Here is an 18,462-nt window from a genome sequence, read left to right on the forward strand (position 1 = left end):
CGATGGAGATCCCCAAGTCGAAGCTGAAGTACATCCCATCTTCGGGGACCTACCCTAAGGGGTTCCAGGTGGGCTCTGTGGCGTCGCACGTAAAGAAGAACGGGCAGCCAGACCTGGCTATGATCTACTCCAGCAAGCCGTGCAGTGCTGCCGGTGTGTTCACGACGAACAAGTTCAAGGCTGCTCCGGTCCTGGTGGACAGGGAGAACCTGCAGCTGAAGCACAACCAAGACTTCCACTCAATTGTCATCAACTCCGGGTGTGCCAACGCTGTCACGGGGGAGGGCGGTCTCAGCGACGCCAAGGAGCTCATCCAGCACGCAGACAGGGCGCTGCACGGCGGGAAGACGTTTGACGTGGCCAAGACGCTGACGATGTCGACCGGTGTCATTGGCCAGAGACTCCAGATGGACAAGATCAGGGCCGGGATCGACGATGTCGTCGGCAGGCTCGGCTCCGACCACGAGCACTGGCTTGCCTGCGCTACGGGGATCATGACGACCGACACGTTCCCGAAACTCATCTCCCGCAGCTTCGAGCACAACGGCGTGGCGTACTCGATCTCCGGCCTTGTCAAGGGCGCCGGCATGATCTGCCCCAACATGGCGACGCTTCTTGGCCTCATCATCACCGATGCGCCCATCGAGGCGCAAACCCTCGACCGCCTGCTGAAGGCCTCCGTCGACAAGTCCTTCAACTGCATCTCCGTGGACGGCGACATGTCGACCAACGACACAATCCTCTCCCTGGCCAACGGAGAGAGCGGCGGTGAACTCATCACCGAGACCTCCGGCGAGCTCTTCGACCTTTTCCAGAAGAACTTCAAGGAGCTTGCCATCGAACTCGCCAAGCTCGTCGTCCGCGACGGAGAGGGCGCCACCAAGTTCATCACCATCAACGTCCGCAACGCCAAGGACGACGCCGAGGCCAAGAAAGCCGCCAACTCCATCTCCAACTCGGCCCTCGTCAAGACCGCCATGTTCGGCAAGGACGCCAACTGGGGCCGCATCCTCTGCGCCATCGGCTACGCTGACGTCGCTGTCGACCCGAAGAAGACCAACGTCTCGTTTGTTCCTGCCGACGGCAGCCCCGAGCTGAAGCTGCTTGTCGACGGCGAGCCCCAGCAGGTCGACGAAGCCCGGGCCAGCCAGATCTTAGAGCTCCCAGACCTCCAGATCGAGGTCGACCTAGGCCAGCCGGCCGATGGCAGCTGCCAGTTCTGGACCTGCGACCTCTCCCACGAGTACGTTACCATCAACGGTGACTACAGAAGCTGAGCGGGCTTTGGGCCCCGCACACATGTATACGTCCTGTGAGCCCCGCTAGTTGGGCCCTCGTATGTACCGTAATATAGAAACATGCGTACTATTTAGTAGAAGATGTACAACAGAACCTCGCCAGCACGCAGGCTCCTCCGCGTGCCACGACACGTTTTCGAAAACGTTTTCGAGTGTGGCCGAGGACGTGGCCAGGCCGTGGCCGTGGAGAAGGTTTGTGTTGCTGTTTGTTTTCCCGTGTTGTTGTGCTCATCTCTGTTCTGCTTGGTGTTGTTCTTTCTTGTTCTTTTGCGGCTCTACTGTTTCCTTCTGGCTCAGTTTTATTTTCCCCCTGCGATCCTTGAAGCACTGTAAACCAAGTCGTTCACCCTACACAAGATGTCCTTTGCCGATAGAGAACAACCAAAAACCATCTGTCTTTTCGACGTCGATGGAACCCTTACCCCAGCAAGATTGACTGTCTCGCCAGAGATGAAGCAAGTGTTGAAGGACTTGCGTAAGAAGTGCGCCATTGGGTTCGTCGGCGGTTCAGACTTCGCCAAGCAGTTGGAGCAGTTGGGTCCAGATGTGTTGCAGGACTTCGACTACTGTTTCTCGGAAAACGGGTTGACGGCCTTCAAGTTTGGCAAGCCTCTGCCAGCACAGTCGTTTATCAACTGGATTGGCGAAGAGAAGTACAGCGAGTTGTCGAGATTCATTCTCAGATACTTGGCCGACTTGGACCTTCCTTTCAGAAGGGGTACCTTCATAGAGTTCAGAAAGGGGATGATCAACGTCTCGCCCGTCGGTAGAAACTGTACCACGGAGGAGAGAAACGAGTACGAGAAGTACGACGTGCCAAACAAGGTCAGAGTTAACATGGTCAACGCGCTCAAGGAGAAGTTCAGCGACTTGGAGTTGACGTACTCCATCGGTGGCCAGATCTCTTTCGACGTTTTCCCAACCGGCTGGGACAAGACCTACTGCTTGAGACACTTGGAGGACGAGAAGTTCGACAAGATATATTTCTTCGGTGACAAGGCCTACCAGGGAGGCAACGACTGGGAGATCTACTCTGACGACAGAACCATCGGCCACGCCGTGACCTCTCCGGAAGACACCATCAAGCAGTTGAAGGAGATTTTCGAGTTATAAGTAGTCGCCTATGTATTGCAGATACACATGCACATCTACGTACGTAGCTTTTATTTGGCACGAGTTTTATTAAAGGTAATAAAAAACACAAGACCTGGTCTTCTCTTCTCAGCTCACCAACCGGGCGTACGCCAACACCAACGAAAACGTACCGGCGCACACACCGAACAACCACTGCAAGACCGTCGTCTTCACGCTGTCGATCTGCACCTTCAAGTTGTAGATCTCCTGGTTGATCCGCGTGTCCGTCTCCTTGATCTTCAAGTCGTAGATGCTGCTCTCCTCTCTGATACGCCCCTTCTCCAAGCTGAGGTCCAACCTGACACTGCTCAAGCTCTTGTTGATCTCCTCCTTGAACTTTATCCGCATCTTCTCCAACTCACTCCGCAACCGTTCGTTTTCGTTCTTGATCGAGTTGAAGTCACTCCTGTCGATCATCTGTAACTCGCCCTTCAACTTTGCAAAATCAACCTTCTGTTTGTACGACATCTTGTTCAAGATCTCCCTGCTGATCAAATTTGACGCATACAACTCAATGCCATCATTGATAGAGTCTGCGATGATGTTCGACGCCACCCGAGCCTGCTCCTCGGTGAACTTCCCGTCCTTCATGATATCCTCGATAAACAATTGTGTGTTGAATTTGGGGCCTTTCACGGCCAGGCATCTGCCCGTCGTGCTCAGGTTTCTTATTCCCAGTCTTGTTAGCAGCATCGCAATACCCTTCAATGTGCTCTGTATGTGGAGACAGCGTCTTGTGGCTCCCTGTCCAAGACAAAACACCAATGCCTCCTCTATCTATCTGTCTATCTCCAGCCAACCCATCTATGGCTGTCACGGTCCCGCAAGCAATCCTGATGTCGCGCTTACGTAACTTCATCGGCTATTTTTGCCTTGTTTCTTCACCACAGAAGAGACTGGGGTGATGGTCTTGTCGTCTTCAGCCAGGGTGCCGTCGTTTCGTAAAGCCGGGCAGAGAGTGCATACGCAAATGCAGTATAGAAACTTTGATCCAGAGACCAACCGACCAATCACTGCGCTGGAGTTGTTGCAGAAGCTCGAGGGAAATGCCGAGCTCGAGGTGGACATTCTCGACATCACGGACGTGATAACGAAGAAGGAGGAGAGCAGAACACAGGAACAGGCCCAGACGAGTGCGCACAAGGATAGGGACATTACCTCCCGGATGTTGGACAGGTACAGCAAGATTGCAAAGACGATCAACAAAAAGTCTGTCAAGAGGCGGCAGGCCGGCACTGCTGCGAACTCGACAAGGACCGGCTCTAGTGGCAGGACTCAGATTGCCGAGTTTGAAGAATACCTTAGCAGCAAGTACCCACAGGCTGGTGTGGACACGCAGAAAAAGCTTTCACTCGTGCTGACGCAACGAATAAAGGAGCTTCTCGGGAGCAAAGAGTGAGTGACTCGAAACAGGAACTTGCTTGGGGGGCAAAAAATGCAAAAAACTATGGACAACTCGTGGTGAGTCCTAGGTAAGTGTATCTATATACGTACATGTCACTGGCGAATATATTGAATGGGAAAGAATAGAGTGGAGTGGAGTAGAATCAGTAAGCATCATTCGTAGACCGCAGCATATCCGTATAAGCCTGAGAAGATGAAAAATGCAAATGAGCCACCGAGAAGAATGGTTCTCAAACTGATCTTGGTGGAAACGTACTGTCCCACGAGAACCGCAATGAGCGTACAGATGGCGTGACCAACGCAGCCACCAAGAATGATCATTTCCCAGTCGGCACCAGCAGCCATAGCAATCGTGGTGATCTGGCTCCGGTCGCCCCACTCGCCCAAAAATGTCATTGAAAACGTCTGGAACCACACCGGAGACGAGATGTAAAATGCCAAGTTTTTCAACTTGGCCTTCCATTCAACCGGCTGCTCTGTTGCAGCAGTCGTGCCGTCGCCGGCCTCCCCCTTCTCGATGTTGGATGAGAGTTCATACAGCTCCACGGCTGCAATCTCCTCCTCCACCTCCGCCAGCTCCTCTTCGACACCCTGATTCTTCTCGACAGAGAGGCCCTCCCGCAAGAGATTCACGCCAAACACGAGGAACAAAACCGCAGCTGCTGCCCGAGTCAACTTTGGCGACAAGAGCTGTGGCAATACGTGGCCAATCGCACCAGAGAGAATGGTCATCACAATCAAGGCGCTTGACGCTGCCGAAAAGACCACCATACGCGGATAACGCATGGCCATGATGGCTGCAATCAAGAAGGTCTTGTCACCGATCTCGCTCACAACAATCATAGAGATCGAGAGGTAGAACGAGTAGAATGGCGACGTCAAGGAGTTGCTGTCGCTGGATTCATTCTTCCCGGTATTTTTCGAGCCAGCGGACTTGTCCTTCTTGGAGTCGTCAAACTCCTTCAAGGCATAGCCCTTCGCACTGTTGGTGCCTGTGAGGTCGATGTTGGTCGCAGACTCAACTCCGCCGACAGCTCCCGGCTTGCTGTTCTGGATTGTCACCAAATCCCCAGTGTCGTCCGAGTAGTCGATGTTTGCAGGAGGAGGATATATCGCGATCGCCCCGCTCAGGAGCAGCGACGCTGCAAGTAACGCTGATGAACACTTCATGGCAAGTTGCAAGTCTGGTGCTGTTCTGCTTTGTGGTCTTCAGAGCTCTGCTGATCCTCCGTAGCCTTCTGCCGTGTCTCTGTGCACTTGACATTTGCGCAGACGAGACGGACCTCTTTTCTCCTGCTCTGCTGGCGACGAATGAATCACGCCGGCCCACGTTCTCTGTTCCGGCGCGACTCCTCGGCAAGACCGATCGGGTAACTCGAGAGGAACCACGAGGCACACGAGACGTGAAGAAGCTTATAATAAATACGTTTTGCTTAAGTGGGATACACGAGATATAAATAGTTTGGGCGGCCTGGGGTCGGCTGTTCAGCCGCAACAAAGGCCAGCGTTGGGGTTGGGTGGGTGGAAAAATAATAGTAGAATCAGAATAAGAATAAGAAGGAGAATGAGAATGGGAGAATGGAAGAATGGAAGAATAGTAGAAGAATGGAAGAGGAGAAACAAACTCGGGGTGGCATCGAAGCAGTAGTTGTGTGTGTGGGGGATGAGGGTGAGGGCTGGGGGTAACTGTAATGAATGCAAGGTGGAGAGGGGGAGGGCAACTAGCTGGTGCGACCAACAGAGTCCCGGTTTAGGTCTGTTCGTTCTCTGCTGCTCAATGGCCGTGGAAGGCTTCCTTTGGCATTGGGTTCTTGATGACCTCACCGTTCTTGATCTCGGCGGTTTCGTACCAGCCACCGTTGTTGAGGCCGCCGTCCAAGAGGCCGTTTTCGGTCTTGTACTGCTTGATTCTCTCCAACATGAGCGGCTTGAAGTTCTTCACCAAGCCTTGGTATGGCCAACTGAAGGCTTCACCCATGGCACAGATGGAGTGACCACAGACCTTGTATGTGAGCTCGAGCGCCTGGTCGATCTCCTTCTCGTTGGCTTGGCCGGCTGCCAATCTGTCCATCATCTTGGACATGTATGTGGAGCCCTCTCTGCATGGGGTACACTGACCGCACGTTTCGTGCTTGTAGAAGGCAAGCAATCTTTGTATGCCACGGATGACGTCGGCCTGCTTGTTCATGACGATGACGGCGGCAGTACCCAAACCGGACCCGACGTTTCTGAGGGCGTCGTAGTCCATCAACTGGTCCTGACAGGTCTCCTCGTTCAAGATTGGAGTGGAGGAGCCACCTGGAATGACGGCCAGGAGGTTGTCCCAGCCACCGATGACACCGCCACAGTGCTTTTCCAAAACCTCCTTCAATGGGACGGACATTTCTTCTTCAAACGTGCATGGCTCGTTGACCTGGCCGGAGACACAGAACAACTTGGTACCGGAGTTTCTTTCTCTACCGAAGGAGTTGAACCAGTCGCCACCTCTTCTGAGAATGGTTGGGGCGACGGCGACGGTCTCGACGTTAGTGACGGTGGTTGGTCTACCGAACAGACCCACACCGGCTGGGAAAGGAGGCTTCATTCTTGGCTTACCGGCCTTACCTTCCATGGATTCGATCAAAGCGGTCTCCTCACCACAGATGTAGGCACCCATACCTCTGTGGATGTACACGTCGAAGTCGTAGCCGGAGCCACAGGCGTTCTTGCCCAACTTGCCGTGCTTGTAGGCCTCGTCGATTGCGTGCTGGAGGATGACAGCCTCCTGGTAGAACTCACCTCTGATGTAGATGTATGCGGCGGTGGCGTTCATCGCACGACCGGCAACCAAACACCCTTCAACCAACTTGTGAGGCTCCTTTCTGATGATCTCTCTGTCCTTACAGGTACCTGGCTCTCCCTCATCGGCGTTGACCGCAACGTATCTTGGTCCAACGTTGAGCTCCCAGTTCGGAGGATTCATGAAAGACCACTTCAACCCCGATGGGAATCCAGCACCACCTCTGCCTCTGAGGCCCGACTTCTTAATCTCGTCGATGATCCACTTGTCTCCCTTCAGCAGAATCTCCTTGGTCTTGTACCAGTCACCGATTTTCTGGGCCGTCTTCAGGTCCCATGGCTCCGTGCCGTGTTTGTGCGAGTTCTGCAAGTAGAGGTTCTGGAAAATTCTGTCCTTGTCCTGCAACCCGCCGTGCACTCTGTTTGGCGTGGAGTCCAGCGTTGCAAACAAACGTTGGGAGGGACGGATCTGTCTAACAGCAGCAGACGATGTTCTACTTACAAAGGAAAGCATCTTTTGCACGTGTGTGTGTGTGTGGAAGAGTAGTTTCAATGGAGGTCTGTGCGTCTGTGCCTGCGTGCGTTCTGCAGCCCCACCTTGATGATTATGTCGTCAATGCTGCTCAACAATACCACCGTCTCTCTGGTCAACCACCCCCTCTCTCTCTCTGAGGCCCCAGAGGAGGAAAAAAAGTCGTTGTTTTTGTAATTCGCTCGCTGCCACTGGCCGGCCGCACGCCTCTGAGAGAAGTCTGCTGACGTCAGCACGCTGCTCCCCTCTTTTGCGGGTTTTGCCTCACACCCGTGCACCGTCAGCGGGAGTGAGAGAAGAGGAGTCTGCGACAGAGTATGGTGTCGTGGGGGAGCTGCCCGTGATGTCAATGCCAACACGGATGCTGATGCAGAGGGTTTCGACACGGTCCGCTACGACACGGCCCGCTACAGCACGGTCCAAGTCCGACTTTCTGATACGATTAGTGGTGTGTTACACAGTCCAGCGATATGCATGGGGGAGCGGCGACGCCCGTCTTCGCCCGTCCGCCCGTCTTCTCCCCGGAAGTTATATAGATATATAGATGTCTTCGCCCGGGCTCTGCACCGCAGATAGGCCCGTCATCTCGGGACGCCACAGGGACTGGGTCGCCGCCTGTCGTGTGCTGCGCTGGTGTGTCTAGAGCTTGGTGGTGTTGCAGCCCGGACATCCGCATCCGGACCCGCAACAGCATCTGGAAGGCTTGTTGTCGCCGGCTGCCTTGCCGCTGCAGCAGGAGCTCTTGGAGCTCTTTGACACGGCAGCGGTCTGCTGCGTCTTCGAGGAACAGCACGAGCTCTCCTTAGCCTTGGTCATCTCCATCGCCTTTTGTGTACATTTGCAAGCCATCGTGTGTGTGTGGGGGGGGGGGGTGTGTGTGGGGGGTGCGGTGTCTGGTCTCTCCGTGTCTGGCGTCGACCCTGATGCGAAGAAAGAGCCCGACCAAGTCTGCACCCGGGCACTTGTTCCTTTTATACTCCCTGCACCGGTGGGTGCAGGTCTGCCACCGGCTGGCTCCTCCATCCGAACGACAGCGATCCTGGCTTTTTCCAGGTAAGCTTATCACTCTCGTACTCGCCTTCCCGATGCGGAAACTTGAACCCCCTCGCCCGGGCGCTGGTCCAGCAGGCCTGACTCACCTGCCCGATCGGGACACGGCGGCAGCGGTCTCGGACAGAGCGCCAGATCGGGCAGAGATTATCGTGTGGAGTGAAATTTCAGTGTCAAGCGGGCTGGTGCATGATAGATCGTCAAATTAGGAAACACAGATATAAATAAAAAAAGAATATACGAGAGGGATAAGATACAGAGGAGGGAGGAAGCAGGGAAGGAAGAGAGAAAACCAAAAGGCATGAAAAAGAAAAAGCTTGTCACCTCATTGTCGTGGTGACAGACTAACTATAACTTACTCAACTTCTTGAGTTCCTCCTTGATCAATTGTCCGATGGCTGGATTAGCCTTGGAGAAGTATTCGCACACTCTCTCCTGGATGAAAGGCTTGGCGGCTTGCACGTGGCCGGCAATGTTGTGGACCAGGGCCTCTTGTTCGCCGTTGGTTTTGCCCAACACGTCCCAGAACTTGGCTGGCTGGGCAAAGTCGTAGTCGCAGATCTCCCAGTGGTAAGGAACAACCTCGCCCTGGTACTGTTCGTCGGCTCCGTCTGGGGCAACCTTGGCGGCGGCTGTGTACTGGACTGGGCAGTTGTAGGCGCCGGCGTAGTTCGGAGTGCTGCCCAAGTTGCCGTCGACACACATAGGGCCGTCTCTGATTTGTGGAGCAAAGGAGCCGGACTTGAGCGGACAGTTGATTGGGATCTGGTGGAAGTTGGCACCGAGTCTGTGTCTGTGGGTGTCTGGGTAGGAGAAGAGTCTGGACTGCAAGACCGGGTCGTTGGAAGGCTGCATGGATGGAACGGTGTTGGAAGGCGAGAAGGCCACCTGCTCGGTCTCGGCAAAGTAGTTGGTTGGGTTCTCGTTGAGAACAAAGCGGCCAAAGTGTCTCAAGGGGAAGTCGCTGTGGGGCCAGACCTTGGTCAAGTCGAAGACGGAGAATGGGAGCTTCTTGGACTCCTGCAAGGTCATCGACTGGACGTAGCAGTCCCAGACAGGGTAGTCGCCCTTCTCGATGGCGTCAAAGAGGTCCTGGGTGTTGTGGTCCGGGTTCTCGCCGGCCAGCTTGCCGGCCTGCTCGTTGTTCAAGTTGTGCACGCCCTGTCTGGCAATGAAGTGCACCTGCACGTACTTCCACTCGCCCTTGGCGTTGTACCACTTGTACGTGTGGCCCGAGTAGCCGTTCATGGTTCTGAAGGAGGCAGGGGTGCCTCGCTCCGAGAACAAGTACATCACCTGGTGGAGCGACTCCGGGTTGGCCGTGAGGTAGTCCCAGAACATGTTGGCGTCCTTCAAGTTGGTCTGCGGGTCCCGCTTCTGGGTGTGGATGAAGTGCGGGAACTTCGTGGGGTCCCGGATGAAGAAGATGGGCGTGTTGTTGTACACCAAGTCGAGGTTGCCCTCCTCGGTGTAGAACTTCGTGGCAAAGCCCCGGGGGTCTCTGGCCGTGTCTGCCGAGCCCTTCTCGCCCCCCACCGTGGAGAACCGCGTGAAGATCTTCGTCTTCTTGCCCACCTGGTCCAAGAACTTGGCTGAGCAGAGGTCCGAGATGTCGTCCGTCACCTCGAAGTACCCGTAGGCCCCGGCACCCTTGGCGTGCACCACTCTTTCTGGGATTCTCTCTCTGTCAAAGTGGGCGAGCGAGTCGATCAGCTTGAAGTCCTGCATCAACAAAGGCCCCACCGGAGGCCTGTACTTGTAGTCATTGTTCTGCACAGAGATTCTCTGTGTGGAGAACGCGTCCGACACAGGACATCCGCTGGACGTGGTGTATACTGGAGGATTCGACATGGTTTCTGAATAATAGGGTAGAAGCTGCGCTTGGTGCTAAATCTTTTTTCAGCCTGCTGTTTGCCTTGCTGTTTGCCTTGCTGTTTGCCTTGCTAAGTATGCTGCGTATGCTAAGTACACCGAACAAGAACACAGATTACACAATACATACAACAATCCCACCACTTCCTGGTCTCAATTCCACCACAACCAGCAGAACTTCCCAATTTATAGGGCTACCCACCGCTGACACCCTACCTTCCTCTGGTGCAACGTTTAATAAGCACTTGGGTCTGGCCAGACAATAGGGAGGGCGGGGAAAGGCCGCCGCTGCTGCTGCTGCCGCCGCGCGCGAAACAACCACGCAGGCCCGGTCCGCCACCGACGGCCCAGGGCGGCCGGTCCGCTGACCAATGGCTGCGGCGGCAAGGTCAGCGGGCGCAATCGCAAAAAATGCCTGAACGGGACTGGACTTCCCCGGCGGGGGGCGAATTGGCTGCTGACGGGAGGGGAAGGCGAGGCGGCGGGGGGCCGCGCCCGGGCGGGAAAGGCGGGGGAGCGACGCGTCGGCGGGGGCAACAGGACAACAGGGCAAGATGCCGCATGCGGAAGGAGGGGACGACATGAATCGACGGCGGCCAGCCGGACAGGGGCTCAGGGCGACAGGATGGATGGCTCACCACATGACACCACATGACACCACAGCACACCATAGCACACCAGCCATGTCTGCGTTCCCCGTGTCTCTGTACGTCGTCGTCGCCGTCGCCCGTTCGGGCTCCGTCTCCCCCGCCGCAGCATACTAACACTTTGTGTCTTTTCTCTCACAGCCAGCTGGACATTCCGTTCCAGAGTCGGCAGCAGGCGCTCGTGGCCGAGCAGGCGCTAAGGCCAGACCCGGTGCTCAAGCCAGACCAGTCGAGAATCGAGTACAGCGTGTGTGGCAGCGAGGACTGTGGCGGGGTGCTGCGCATCGACGTCCAGGGCGTGGACGACCGAGTCGTACGGGTGACAGCCAACAACGTGTTGGAAAGCTTGAAGACGGTGGTGGAGTGCCTCGAAGAGTTTGAGAATTAGTATATACACATTAGATAAGCAATGTCAGGATCGGAGTCAGTTTCTGAGCCTCTCCTCGAAACGCAACTCGTCGAGCGGCTTCAAGCCCACCAAGATGCGCAGGAAGTTGTCGATGGCCATTCTCTGCTTGTTGAGGGCGTTGATGGGCTTGTAGGACGGTCTGGTGAGCGGGGCCTTCAACCAGTAGCTCAAGAGCGACAAGATGGTGTACATCTTCTCGTACTGGGTCTCGCCGGCCTTGAGGCACTTGACTCGGGAGAGAAACTCGGTCATCACCAACAAGTCGATGATCAAGGGCGTGGCCAACAAGGAGTCCTCGCAGATGTTGTGGATGGAAATCCGGTTGTGGCCGCCCAGCATCAACTCGCTGTAGTACTCGTCCATCGCGACCTTGGAGTCGCCGACGGCCTTCAAGTACTTGATCACAATGCAGTGGTCGATGCCCTCCTTCTCCGCCTGGTTGTATAGAATGGGGTTCGACTCGATCACGTCGTCCACGACGGACGCCTTCGAGATCTCCTTCGATCTGAACTGTCTTGGAGACGACAAGTTGTACCCGTCGTTGTTGCCCAAATGGTTGTACGAGGCAATCGAGCGGATCTTGATGCCCGCGTCCACCAAGTACTGGGCCATCACAGACTTGAACTTCGTCTGGCCGCTCTTGAAGTCGTCTCCGCCAATGAACACGTCCTGCTCAACGGCAAACTCCACCAACCCGGGAACAAACGTGTTCTGCGGCGAGCCGTTGATGTACGGAGCGCCCTCCAGAATCGACGCAACGGCAAAGACGGTACTGGCCGAAACCTCCTCGTGGCCCTCCTTGATGGCCTTGATCAAGTTCTCCTTCGTGTCGTTGACACCCTCGATCAGGTTGGAGTATCTCTCCGTGTTTGCCGTCCAGAGAACCAGGACCTTGTCCAACTTGTTGGACTCCTTGAAGCTCTTGATGTCGCTTCTGATCTTCTCGACATGCTCCCACTTGTTCTTCGTGTCTACCTCGCCGTCCTTGCCCTTTCTGTTGAAGCAGTTGTTGGCTCTGTTGTCCTGGTTGAGTGCAATGAAGTCCGGGTAGTAGATCGAAGGCATAGGCTTGATCTTGGACATGTATGGCTTCAACTGCTCTCTCAAGTCGTACTCCAAAACCTGCGCCCTGTTCATGCCCTCGTAGAGGTCCATATCGTTGATGTCCCAGCCAGAGATGACAAAGTCGTTTGGATTGACCATTGGCACCAACGAGTTGAAAGGAACGTACACGTCGTGGCCCTTGGCGTCCACACCCAACTTGATTGTGGAAGACTGCGTCACCGAGCCAAAGTAGTTCGCCTTCAACGGGCCCTCCCGGGTCTGGAACTCGATGTTGTTCTTGTTGGCGATCGACGCGGCGGTGAACGTGGTACCGTTGTTACCACCAAGACCAACCAAGAGAATACCCACCTTTGGCACCTTCAAGTCCAGCTTGAACGTCAAGTCGGTCTCTACAGTGTCCACCTTGTAGGCTTGCGTAGCCGGGTCCACCGAGACAATCGAGTTTTCGTACGTGTACTTGGACGTCAACTCATCGTCCGTGTAGGTGGTTCTGTCGGTGTTGACCTGAATCTTAGGGGTGAATGCCATGTTTGTACTTCTGGTGCTTGTTTGCTTGCCTGCTTGCCTGCTTGCCTGCTTGCTTGCTTGCTTGCTCTCAAGAGAAGCAACCAAACCTCCACAACGCCCTAGACACCCTTCGTGAGCACTTTGACCAGCGGATTGCACCCCTGTATTTATACACGCTAGATTTCAACCACACTCAGACCTATCCAGCCAGAATTCTGGCCGCTTTCCGCATGCTAGACGCCCCCTTCCTGCGACAACGTGTCAGGAATAGCTCCCGTCCGGCGAGATCGCCGAGGCCTGGCCCTGCGCGCGCTCCCATTGGCTGCCTGCGCGCCGAGGCACGGGCGGTCGGCCGCGCGGGGTGCCCTCCGTCGGCAAAACCGCCGAGCACAGGGCACCCAGCACCGAGGCCCGCCCGCTGATTGGCCCACCGGCGCCGCCGGCGGCCGGCCCGTGCCCCGTACGTCACCTGAAACAGGCCAGCAGGGAAGTCGGGCGTAAACAGAGGCTGTTTCAGGGGCCAACAAATACCCCATTGGTCGTAGAACAGTGTAGAACAGCGTAGAAGGTCGTGGAGGACGTGCAGAGCGTGTCTGCGCTGGAGTTCGAGATAGGGTACGGGTTCAGGCCTGTCTGCTGTCGTATCGTGTGTGGAAGGCGGGGATGTGTGCTGCTGCTGTTGCTGGCTGGCTGGCTAAAGTGTGCCCTGTCGACAAGGGATTCTGTTTTCGTGCAGGCTTGCGCAGAATTGGGCACTCTCAGGGCCAAACACTGCAAGGCCACTCTGGCAATTGTGCCTTCAGACACAATTGGAAGTCACATGTGGCAAATGAACAGACCGATGTTGGACCCATTGCAGCATTTAGGTCGTGTCATCGCTTCCCGCAGGGTGTTCTACATCCCGGCGGCCTAGGTATACTATCAAACCTGCTTATGGCTATGTACTTCTACACAAGTATAGAAGCGGGCAACAGACACCACGTGAGCCGCGGCGGCGGGTGTCGGTCGTTCCAGGTCCTCGAAGTCTTCTTCTTGTGGGTCAGCTGTCTCCAGGGGCGTGTGTGCACTTGTGGTGCTTGTGCATCGCTACCTCGGTGTCTAGTTGTCTGCTGCCGAAGCCGTCGTCTTTGCAGCTGCCGCCGGCGCCCCCGCTGCAGCAGACGAAGCGAGCTTCCCTCTTAGCACGGTGTCGATGCTCTGCATCAAGCCCACCTTGTCGGCAAGAAGCTGCTGCAACTTGAGCGAGTCGCCAGAGAGCTTGTCGATCCGCTTGTTGAAAAAGGCAATTGCCTCCTTGCCGTCCTTCTCCACAAAGTAGCCCGTGCCCACGTCGATCTTGAACTTGTCCACCCGGTTCTGGCCCTGCACGTACAAAGAGGACGTCAAGGGAATAAGCATCTCGTTTCCGCTGGCGCCCTCGGCCCGGCTGTTTTGCTCTATCAGCTTCACGCTGTTAATGCAGTCTCTGTACTTGTTTTGTGCCAGCACCAACGCATCGTAGGAGGACTGCAAATGGATCAGTTCCTGCTGTGTGCTCTGTTTGAACGCAACAAGCTGCTGCGGCTCGAGGCTCGCAAGATTTACCGACATCGTTTCTGTGTTCTGACTATCTCCAGATGCTGTTGCTTCCGCTTTGGCTTGGCAGCCCCCCTGTTCCGGTCTTGGGCCTTTTCCGTCGTTTTACCACTGGACTTCCCTCCTCCTTCCTCATCATGTACCGTGAAAGTTTCTCGCCAACCGCGCGCTCCAGCGTCAGCGCCCCTACCGGGTCCATCACCACCCGGTAGCTTCGTCCCAGACACGAGGTGGCTAATCCCTGCTTCACAGCGTGCCCCCACTCAAAGGCATTGCATACGATGTAGTCCACCAGTATCCCGCCGGTGGTCCCGCCCCCACCGTCAATGATCCCCCTGCGAACAAGATAGTCAAATTTTTTGGCGTCGTTCATTAGCTTGAACTCGCCGCTGACCTCTATCCGCTCGAGAGTGCCGCCATTGTCCCCGTTGTTACTTTCTCCTTCGATGCCCCCTTCTTCGCAGTCCGTTTCGAGATATTGTAGCTTCCCTTTCGTCAGTCGCCGCAAATCCTGCTCCAACTTCTTCATATCGAGGACGGGATTCCCCGTAAGCACGAGAGCTCTCAAGTTCTGCAGCCCTCCTCTGTTGATTACTTGTATAATACTTTGGATCTTGTCGTTGCTCAGATTGCTGTTACTCACGTTGAGCCAAACAAGACCCCTCAAGGAATAGAGCGCGTTGTTCAGCAAGTGGCTGTTCCCACCTATATTCAGCAGAACGTCGACCCTGGTCCTCAGCTCATTCAAATCCGTAATGAGTCCATTCAAATCGACGTTACCCGGGAGCATCTCAATACGATGGCGGCTGTTGACTTGGAGCTTCCTGAAAATCCAGCTCCACTCGATCTCGTCTTTGGCACTGTGAAACAGAAACTCAAAGTTCCCCAGATATCTCATCATCTCAATGAAACACGCAGGCGAATCTTTCCCAACATTTTGCAACTTACTCCAGTATTTGACACGTACATCCCCATCACTGAAATTCCTTAATATGTCCAACCGTCGCCGTATATCCCGAGCGTCTTGTCTCGGGAGAAAGTAATCCACGTCCCTGTACTCGATCTTCCTTTCAACAGTGTAGTCTGCAATGAGCTCGTTCTTGTTGTAATGATCTAGAAAGTTTTCCCTCATGCTAATTGGTCGTTCATCCGTACTTCCATGCTTTAATGTTGAAGCACGGGTTTATCACACCTGCTTGATGCTCAAAAAAAAAGACGATGAAGGTTGAAATATAAACAAAATGTTTCTAAAGCAGAAGAAACATCAAAAAAATATGATGTTTAAGCGACAACTGCAGGATTCGAACCTGCGCGGGCAAAGCCCAAAAGATTTCTAATCTTTCTCCTTAACCACTCGGACAAATTGCCAGTTACATGACTAAAAATGCTGAAGAATTATAAGAGGGCTAAAAACTGCTATAACTTGATTCTTTGTAATAATGTTTTTGTTGCAATCATATACCTTATTAAAACATGAAAAATTTCAAAGATCGCCATACATATATTCTTCAAAAAATCTTATTTACGTAATCTGATTGTGATCTACCACATCTTATTGTTTCTTTTCTTGAAGCATAACTTATCTCATTACATTATCACTTCTCTATCTCTTTGTGTTTATACCCTGGCCATAGGAATCATAGAAGTCCAGAAAACCACCTAGTTCCGACATCCCTCTATTTATTGCACGTGAATTTACCTGTACACTGTAAAGAATACTATAATATCGATTCACTCGTTTTCTTTACTATGGGCTATCGATTGTACGGATACGGGAATTGCGTAATCCAGGAAAGTGTGGCTTTCGCACTCCTTCTGGACCCGTACTAACCCTCTTAGATAAAAGTGTTCTCATTTGTCATCATCAACTCATTCCCTTCCTTTACTCATTTGTCCTCTTAAAACCTTGAACTTGACAATCAAAGACGTCAATTACACACAATTGAATCAGATAAGCTAAAATTCGACTCAAAATGTTTCCAAAATTCCATAAATTAAACTCAGGACACAAAATTCCATCAATTGGATTAGGAGTCTACCTAACTCCGGTCAGCATTGCAAAGGAAATCTCACTAGATGGCTTGGAAACTGGCTACAGACATATCGACTCTGCCCAAGTGTATAAGAATGAAAGTGAGGTTTGTGACGCAATTGCAGAATGGTTGAAAAAAGATCCTTCAACTAACAAAAGAGAAGACATTTTCTATACCACTAAAATCTTTGACTCCGATCATGGATATGAATTGACCAAAAAGGCAATTGAAGTCTCTCTGGAAAGAGCAAAAGGTATTGACTATATTGACTTGATTTTGATGCATTCTCCAAGGTCTGATTATGAAAGAAGACACGGGTCGTGGCTCGCATTACAAGAGGCAGTGGCCAGTGGAAAGGTTAAAAATATTGGAGTTTCGAATTATGGCATCAAGCACTTGAAAGAATTGCTTGCATACCCTGACTTAAAGATCAAGCCAGCCATTAACCAAATTGAGATTCACCCCTGGTTAACCAGAACCGAATTGGCTGCATTTTGTCAAACGGAAGGAATTGTAGTTGAAGCTTATTCCCCATTGGTAAGAGGGCAAAAGTTTGATGATGAACTCTTATTGTCGTTGGCGAAAAAATACTCAAAGACCACCGCTCAAATTTTAATCAACTGGTCGTTGTCTAAGGGCTATGTCACATTACCAAAAACTGTCACAAAGTCAAGACTCTTGCCTAATCTTGAATCGGACCAATTTAAGTTATCCCCAGAGGATATAAAGGCATTGGATGCCAAAGACGAATATTTTGTTACTGGTTGGGACCCTACTGTTTACCCTCTTGACAACGAAAAATAAATTTAAGAGTACAAAATTTATAAAAAATTCGAATAGCTCATTCCAATTTATTTTATAGTATGAGGAAAATAAGAAAAAGTCATTTATTTGTCATGTCTTGGATGCTTAGTGTACGACATGAAAGAATCATCTCTGAACTTTTCTAAATTTAATTCTGGTTGAAAAGCCATGTACATACTTTCTGGGTCTGCACTAATGAAGTTAGTGTAGGCTGCTTCATCCTCGCCAATCAATTGCTTCCTGTAAAATTCGGTTTCCGCAGCATTCACCATCATTTGAATTTTGCAAGTTCTTTCAAGTAAAGTGAACAAGTAAGCAGCTTCGTCAACTGTTTCACCAACTGTCAATAAACCGTGATTTTGCAATATTAGTGCACGACCCGTTTCCCCAGCACACTTAGCAATGCGCTCACCTTCTTCTTTCTCAACTGCAGTGCCACCAAAGTCTTCATAAACTGCATGACTTTTGTAGAAATAGCATGAATCTTGGTTCAACATCTCCAAAGGCTTACCAAAGCAAGAAAATGCTCTCCCCCAAACTGAATGAGTATGGCACGCAGCATTGATATTTGGTCTTGCCTTGTGCAACGCAGAATGAATGGCAAAACCGGCGGCGTTTATAGTACCACTGGTATTGCCTCCTATAATGTTACCATCCTCATCAATATGAATCATGTCTGCAGCTGTAACCATAGAGAAATGGATACCCAATGGGTTTATCCAGAAAGTAGTAGGGTCAACAGGATCTCTAACAGAAATATGGCCTGCCGTACCTTCTGCAAAATCCTTCCTGCCAAAAACTCTGAATGCTCCAGCCATGTGCTCCAACATCCATTCTCTCTGCTTGTATGGGTCGTCAAACTTAGGGATCTTGTGAGGGTTGCCATTTCCCATAGCCATATTTGACGCACCTCTTTGGGTCATGAAATAGCCTCTTGAGGAGACCGGAGCAACTTTTTGTGGAACGCCGCTTGCTGTAGTAGACGTAACAACAGTCTGTGACATATTTACTCTTACTTCTTCTTGATCTTCTTCTAAAGGTTTATCTTCAACAAGAAAGACTCGACAATTTTTTGTTGAATAAATTCCGTTACGACAAACACATATCCATAGTCTCTGTTATTTAAATATTTTAAGCCGTTTTCTATACGCTCACGGCTTTCAGGTAACCAACGCCGTGTTCTCAAAAGTAGTAGCACATCTAAAATGTGCTTGAAAGCTTGTTTCGGGAAACTACTACTTACTCCCCGGTCGCTTATCTGGCCTCGAGGTACGCCGCGATAGCACTTTTTATCCCGGCTTATCTCCCTCGAGGGCCGGCCGGAGGTTTTAAACTGATAAGCTAGTGGAGCAGA

The 18,462-nt window shown here is 52.6% G+C and overlaps 13 protein-coding genes and 1 non-coding gene across 14 annotated transcripts; 5 read left to right on the plus strand and 9 right to left on the minus strand.

Annotated features, from left to right (window-relative positions):
- Window positions 1–2: 2 nt before the first annotated feature.
- On the plus strand, window positions 3–1,274 carry PICMEDRAFT_24737 (hypothetical protein; the record flags this gene model as incomplete). Its single annotated transcript, XM_019162365.1, has 1 exon — window positions 3–1,274. A coding segment is annotated over one exon (1,272 nt), but the record flags the coding sequence as incomplete, so codon positions are not given.
- A 381-nt stretch (window positions 1,275–1,655) lies between these two features.
- On the plus strand, window positions 1,656–2,411 carry PICMEDRAFT_73630 (hypothetical protein; the record flags this gene model as incomplete). The annotated part of the gene is made up of 1 exon (XM_019164538.1): window positions 1,656–2,411. The coding sequence occupies one exon, from the start codon at window positions 1,656–1,658 to the stop codon at window positions 2,409–2,411; it is 756 nt and encodes a 251-aa protein (XP_019017273.1).
- Window positions 2,412–2,519: 108 nt separating this feature from the next.
- Window positions 2,520–3,023, minus strand: PICMEDRAFT_59705 (hypothetical protein; the record flags this gene model as incomplete). The annotated part of the gene is made up of 1 exon (XM_019163382.1): window positions 2,520–3,023. One exon carries the CDS (start codon window positions 3,021–3,023, stop codon window positions 2,520–2,522), a length of 504 nt encoding a protein of 167 aa, XP_019017274.1.
- Window positions 3,024–3,230: 207 nt separating this feature from the next.
- On the plus strand, window positions 3,231–4,099 carry PICMEDRAFT_154124 (hypothetical protein). The gene has a single exon (XM_019160815.1). The coding sequence runs from the start codon at window positions 3,337–3,339 to the stop codon at window positions 3,829–3,831; it is 495 nt and encodes a 164-aa protein (XP_019017275.1). The 5' UTR covers window positions 3,231–3,336; the 3' UTR covers window positions 3,832–4,099.
- PICMEDRAFT_22334 (hypothetical protein) lies at window positions 3,993–4,742 on the minus strand (the record flags this gene model as incomplete). Its single annotated transcript, XM_019162249.1, has 1 exon — window positions 3,993–4,742. A coding segment is annotated over one exon (750 nt), but the record flags the coding sequence as incomplete, so codon positions are not given.
- A 516-nt stretch (window positions 4,743–5,258) lies between these two features.
- On the minus strand, window positions 5,259–7,148 carry PICMEDRAFT_17362 (hypothetical protein). Its single transcript, XM_019161567.1, has one exon. It carries the CDS (start codon window positions 7,126–7,128, stop codon window positions 5,611–5,613), a length of 1,518 nt encoding a protein of 505 aa, XP_019017277.1. The 5' UTR covers window positions 7,129–7,148; the 3' UTR covers window positions 5,259–5,610.
- Window positions 7,149–7,737: 589 nt separating this feature from the next.
- On the minus strand, window positions 7,738–8,305 carry PICMEDRAFT_154025 (hypothetical protein). The gene has a single exon (XM_019160810.1). The coding sequence runs from the start codon at window positions 8,167–8,169 to the stop codon at window positions 7,786–7,788; it is 384 nt and encodes a 127-aa protein (XP_019017278.1). The 5' UTR covers window positions 8,170–8,305; the 3' UTR covers window positions 7,738–7,785.
- A 57-nt stretch (window positions 8,306–8,362) lies between these two features.
- Window positions 8,363–10,133, minus strand: PICMEDRAFT_17363 (hypothetical protein). Its single transcript, XM_019161568.1, has one exon. It carries the CDS (start codon window positions 10,045–10,047, stop codon window positions 8,545–8,547), a length of 1,503 nt encoding a protein of 500 aa, XP_019017279.1. The 5' UTR covers window positions 10,048–10,133; the 3' UTR covers window positions 8,363–8,544.
- Window positions 10,134–10,842: 709 nt separating this feature from the next.
- Window positions 10,843–11,097, plus strand: PICMEDRAFT_26540 (hypothetical protein; the record flags this gene model as incomplete). Its single annotated transcript, XM_019162452.1, has 1 exon — window positions 10,843–11,097. A coding segment is annotated over one exon (255 nt), but the record flags the coding sequence as incomplete, so codon positions are not given.
- PICMEDRAFT_154202 (hypothetical protein) lies at window positions 10,896–13,038 on the minus strand. Its single transcript, XM_019160820.1, has one exon. It carries the CDS (start codon window positions 12,715–12,717, stop codon window positions 11,140–11,142), a length of 1,578 nt encoding a protein of 525 aa, XP_019017281.1. The 5' UTR covers window positions 12,718–13,038; the 3' UTR covers window positions 10,896–11,139.
- An 834-nt stretch (window positions 13,039–13,872) lies between these two features.
- Window positions 13,873–14,280, minus strand: PICMEDRAFT_24355 (hypothetical protein; the record flags this gene model as incomplete). The annotated part of the gene is made up of 1 exon (XM_019162347.1): window positions 13,873–14,280. A coding segment is annotated over one exon (408 nt), but the record flags the coding sequence as incomplete, so codon positions are not given.
- A 1,277-nt stretch (window positions 14,281–15,557) lies between these two features.
- PICMEDRAFT_t92 lies at window positions 15,558–15,639 on the minus strand. Its single transcript has one exon. It is a non-coding gene; the product is annotated as a tRNA-Ser (tRNA).
- Window positions 15,640–16,189: 550 nt separating this feature from the next.
- Window positions 16,190–17,362, plus strand: PICMEDRAFT_17365 (hypothetical protein). Its single transcript, XM_019161570.1, has one exon. The coding sequence runs from the start codon at window positions 16,245–16,247 to the stop codon at window positions 17,106–17,108; it is 864 nt and encodes a 287-aa protein (XP_019017283.1). The 5' UTR covers window positions 16,190–16,244; the 3' UTR covers window positions 17,109–17,362.
- On the minus strand, window positions 17,192–18,112 carry PICMEDRAFT_59711 (hypothetical protein; the record flags this gene model as incomplete). The annotated part of the gene is made up of 1 exon (XM_019163383.1): window positions 17,192–18,112. The coding sequence occupies one exon, from the start codon at window positions 18,110–18,112 to the stop codon at window positions 17,192–17,194; it is 921 nt and encodes a 306-aa protein (XP_019017284.1).
- Window positions 18,113–18,462: the final 350 nt, after the last annotated feature.

This window comes from Pichia membranifaciens (genome assembly GCF_001661235.1).
Source record: "Pichia membranifaciens NRRL Y-2026 unplaced genomic scaffold PICMEscaffold_4, whole genome shotgun sequence".
NCBI lineage: Eukaryota > Fungi > Ascomycota > Pichiomycetes > Pichiales > Pichiaceae > Pichia > Pichia membranifaciens.

Excerpts from the sequence above, each read along its gene's own strand:
- PICMEDRAFT_17363 (XM_019161568.1), bottom strand. The coding sequence starts at position 10,047 with ATGTCGAATCCTCCAGTATACACCACGTCCAGCGGATGTCCTGTGTCG.
- PICMEDRAFT_17365 (XM_019161570.1), top strand. The coding sequence starts at position 16,245 with ATGTTTCCAAAATTCCATAAATTAAACTCAGGACACAAAATTCCATCA.
- PICMEDRAFT_154025 (XM_019160810.1), bottom strand. The coding sequence starts at position 8,169 with ATGGAGGAGCCAGCCGGTGGCAGACCTGCACCCACCGGTGCAGGGAGT.
- PICMEDRAFT_17362 (XM_019161567.1), bottom strand. The coding sequence starts at position 7,128 with ATGCTTTCCTTTGTAAGTAGAACATCGTCTGCTGCTGTTAGACAGATC.
- PICMEDRAFT_154202 (XM_019160820.1), bottom strand. The coding sequence starts at position 12,717 with ATGGCATTCACCCCTAAGATTCAGGTCAACACCGACAGAACCACCTAC.
- PICMEDRAFT_154124 (XM_019160815.1), top strand. The coding sequence starts at position 3,337 with ATGGTCTTGTCGTCTTCAGCCAGGGTGCCGTCGTTTCGTAAAGCCGGG.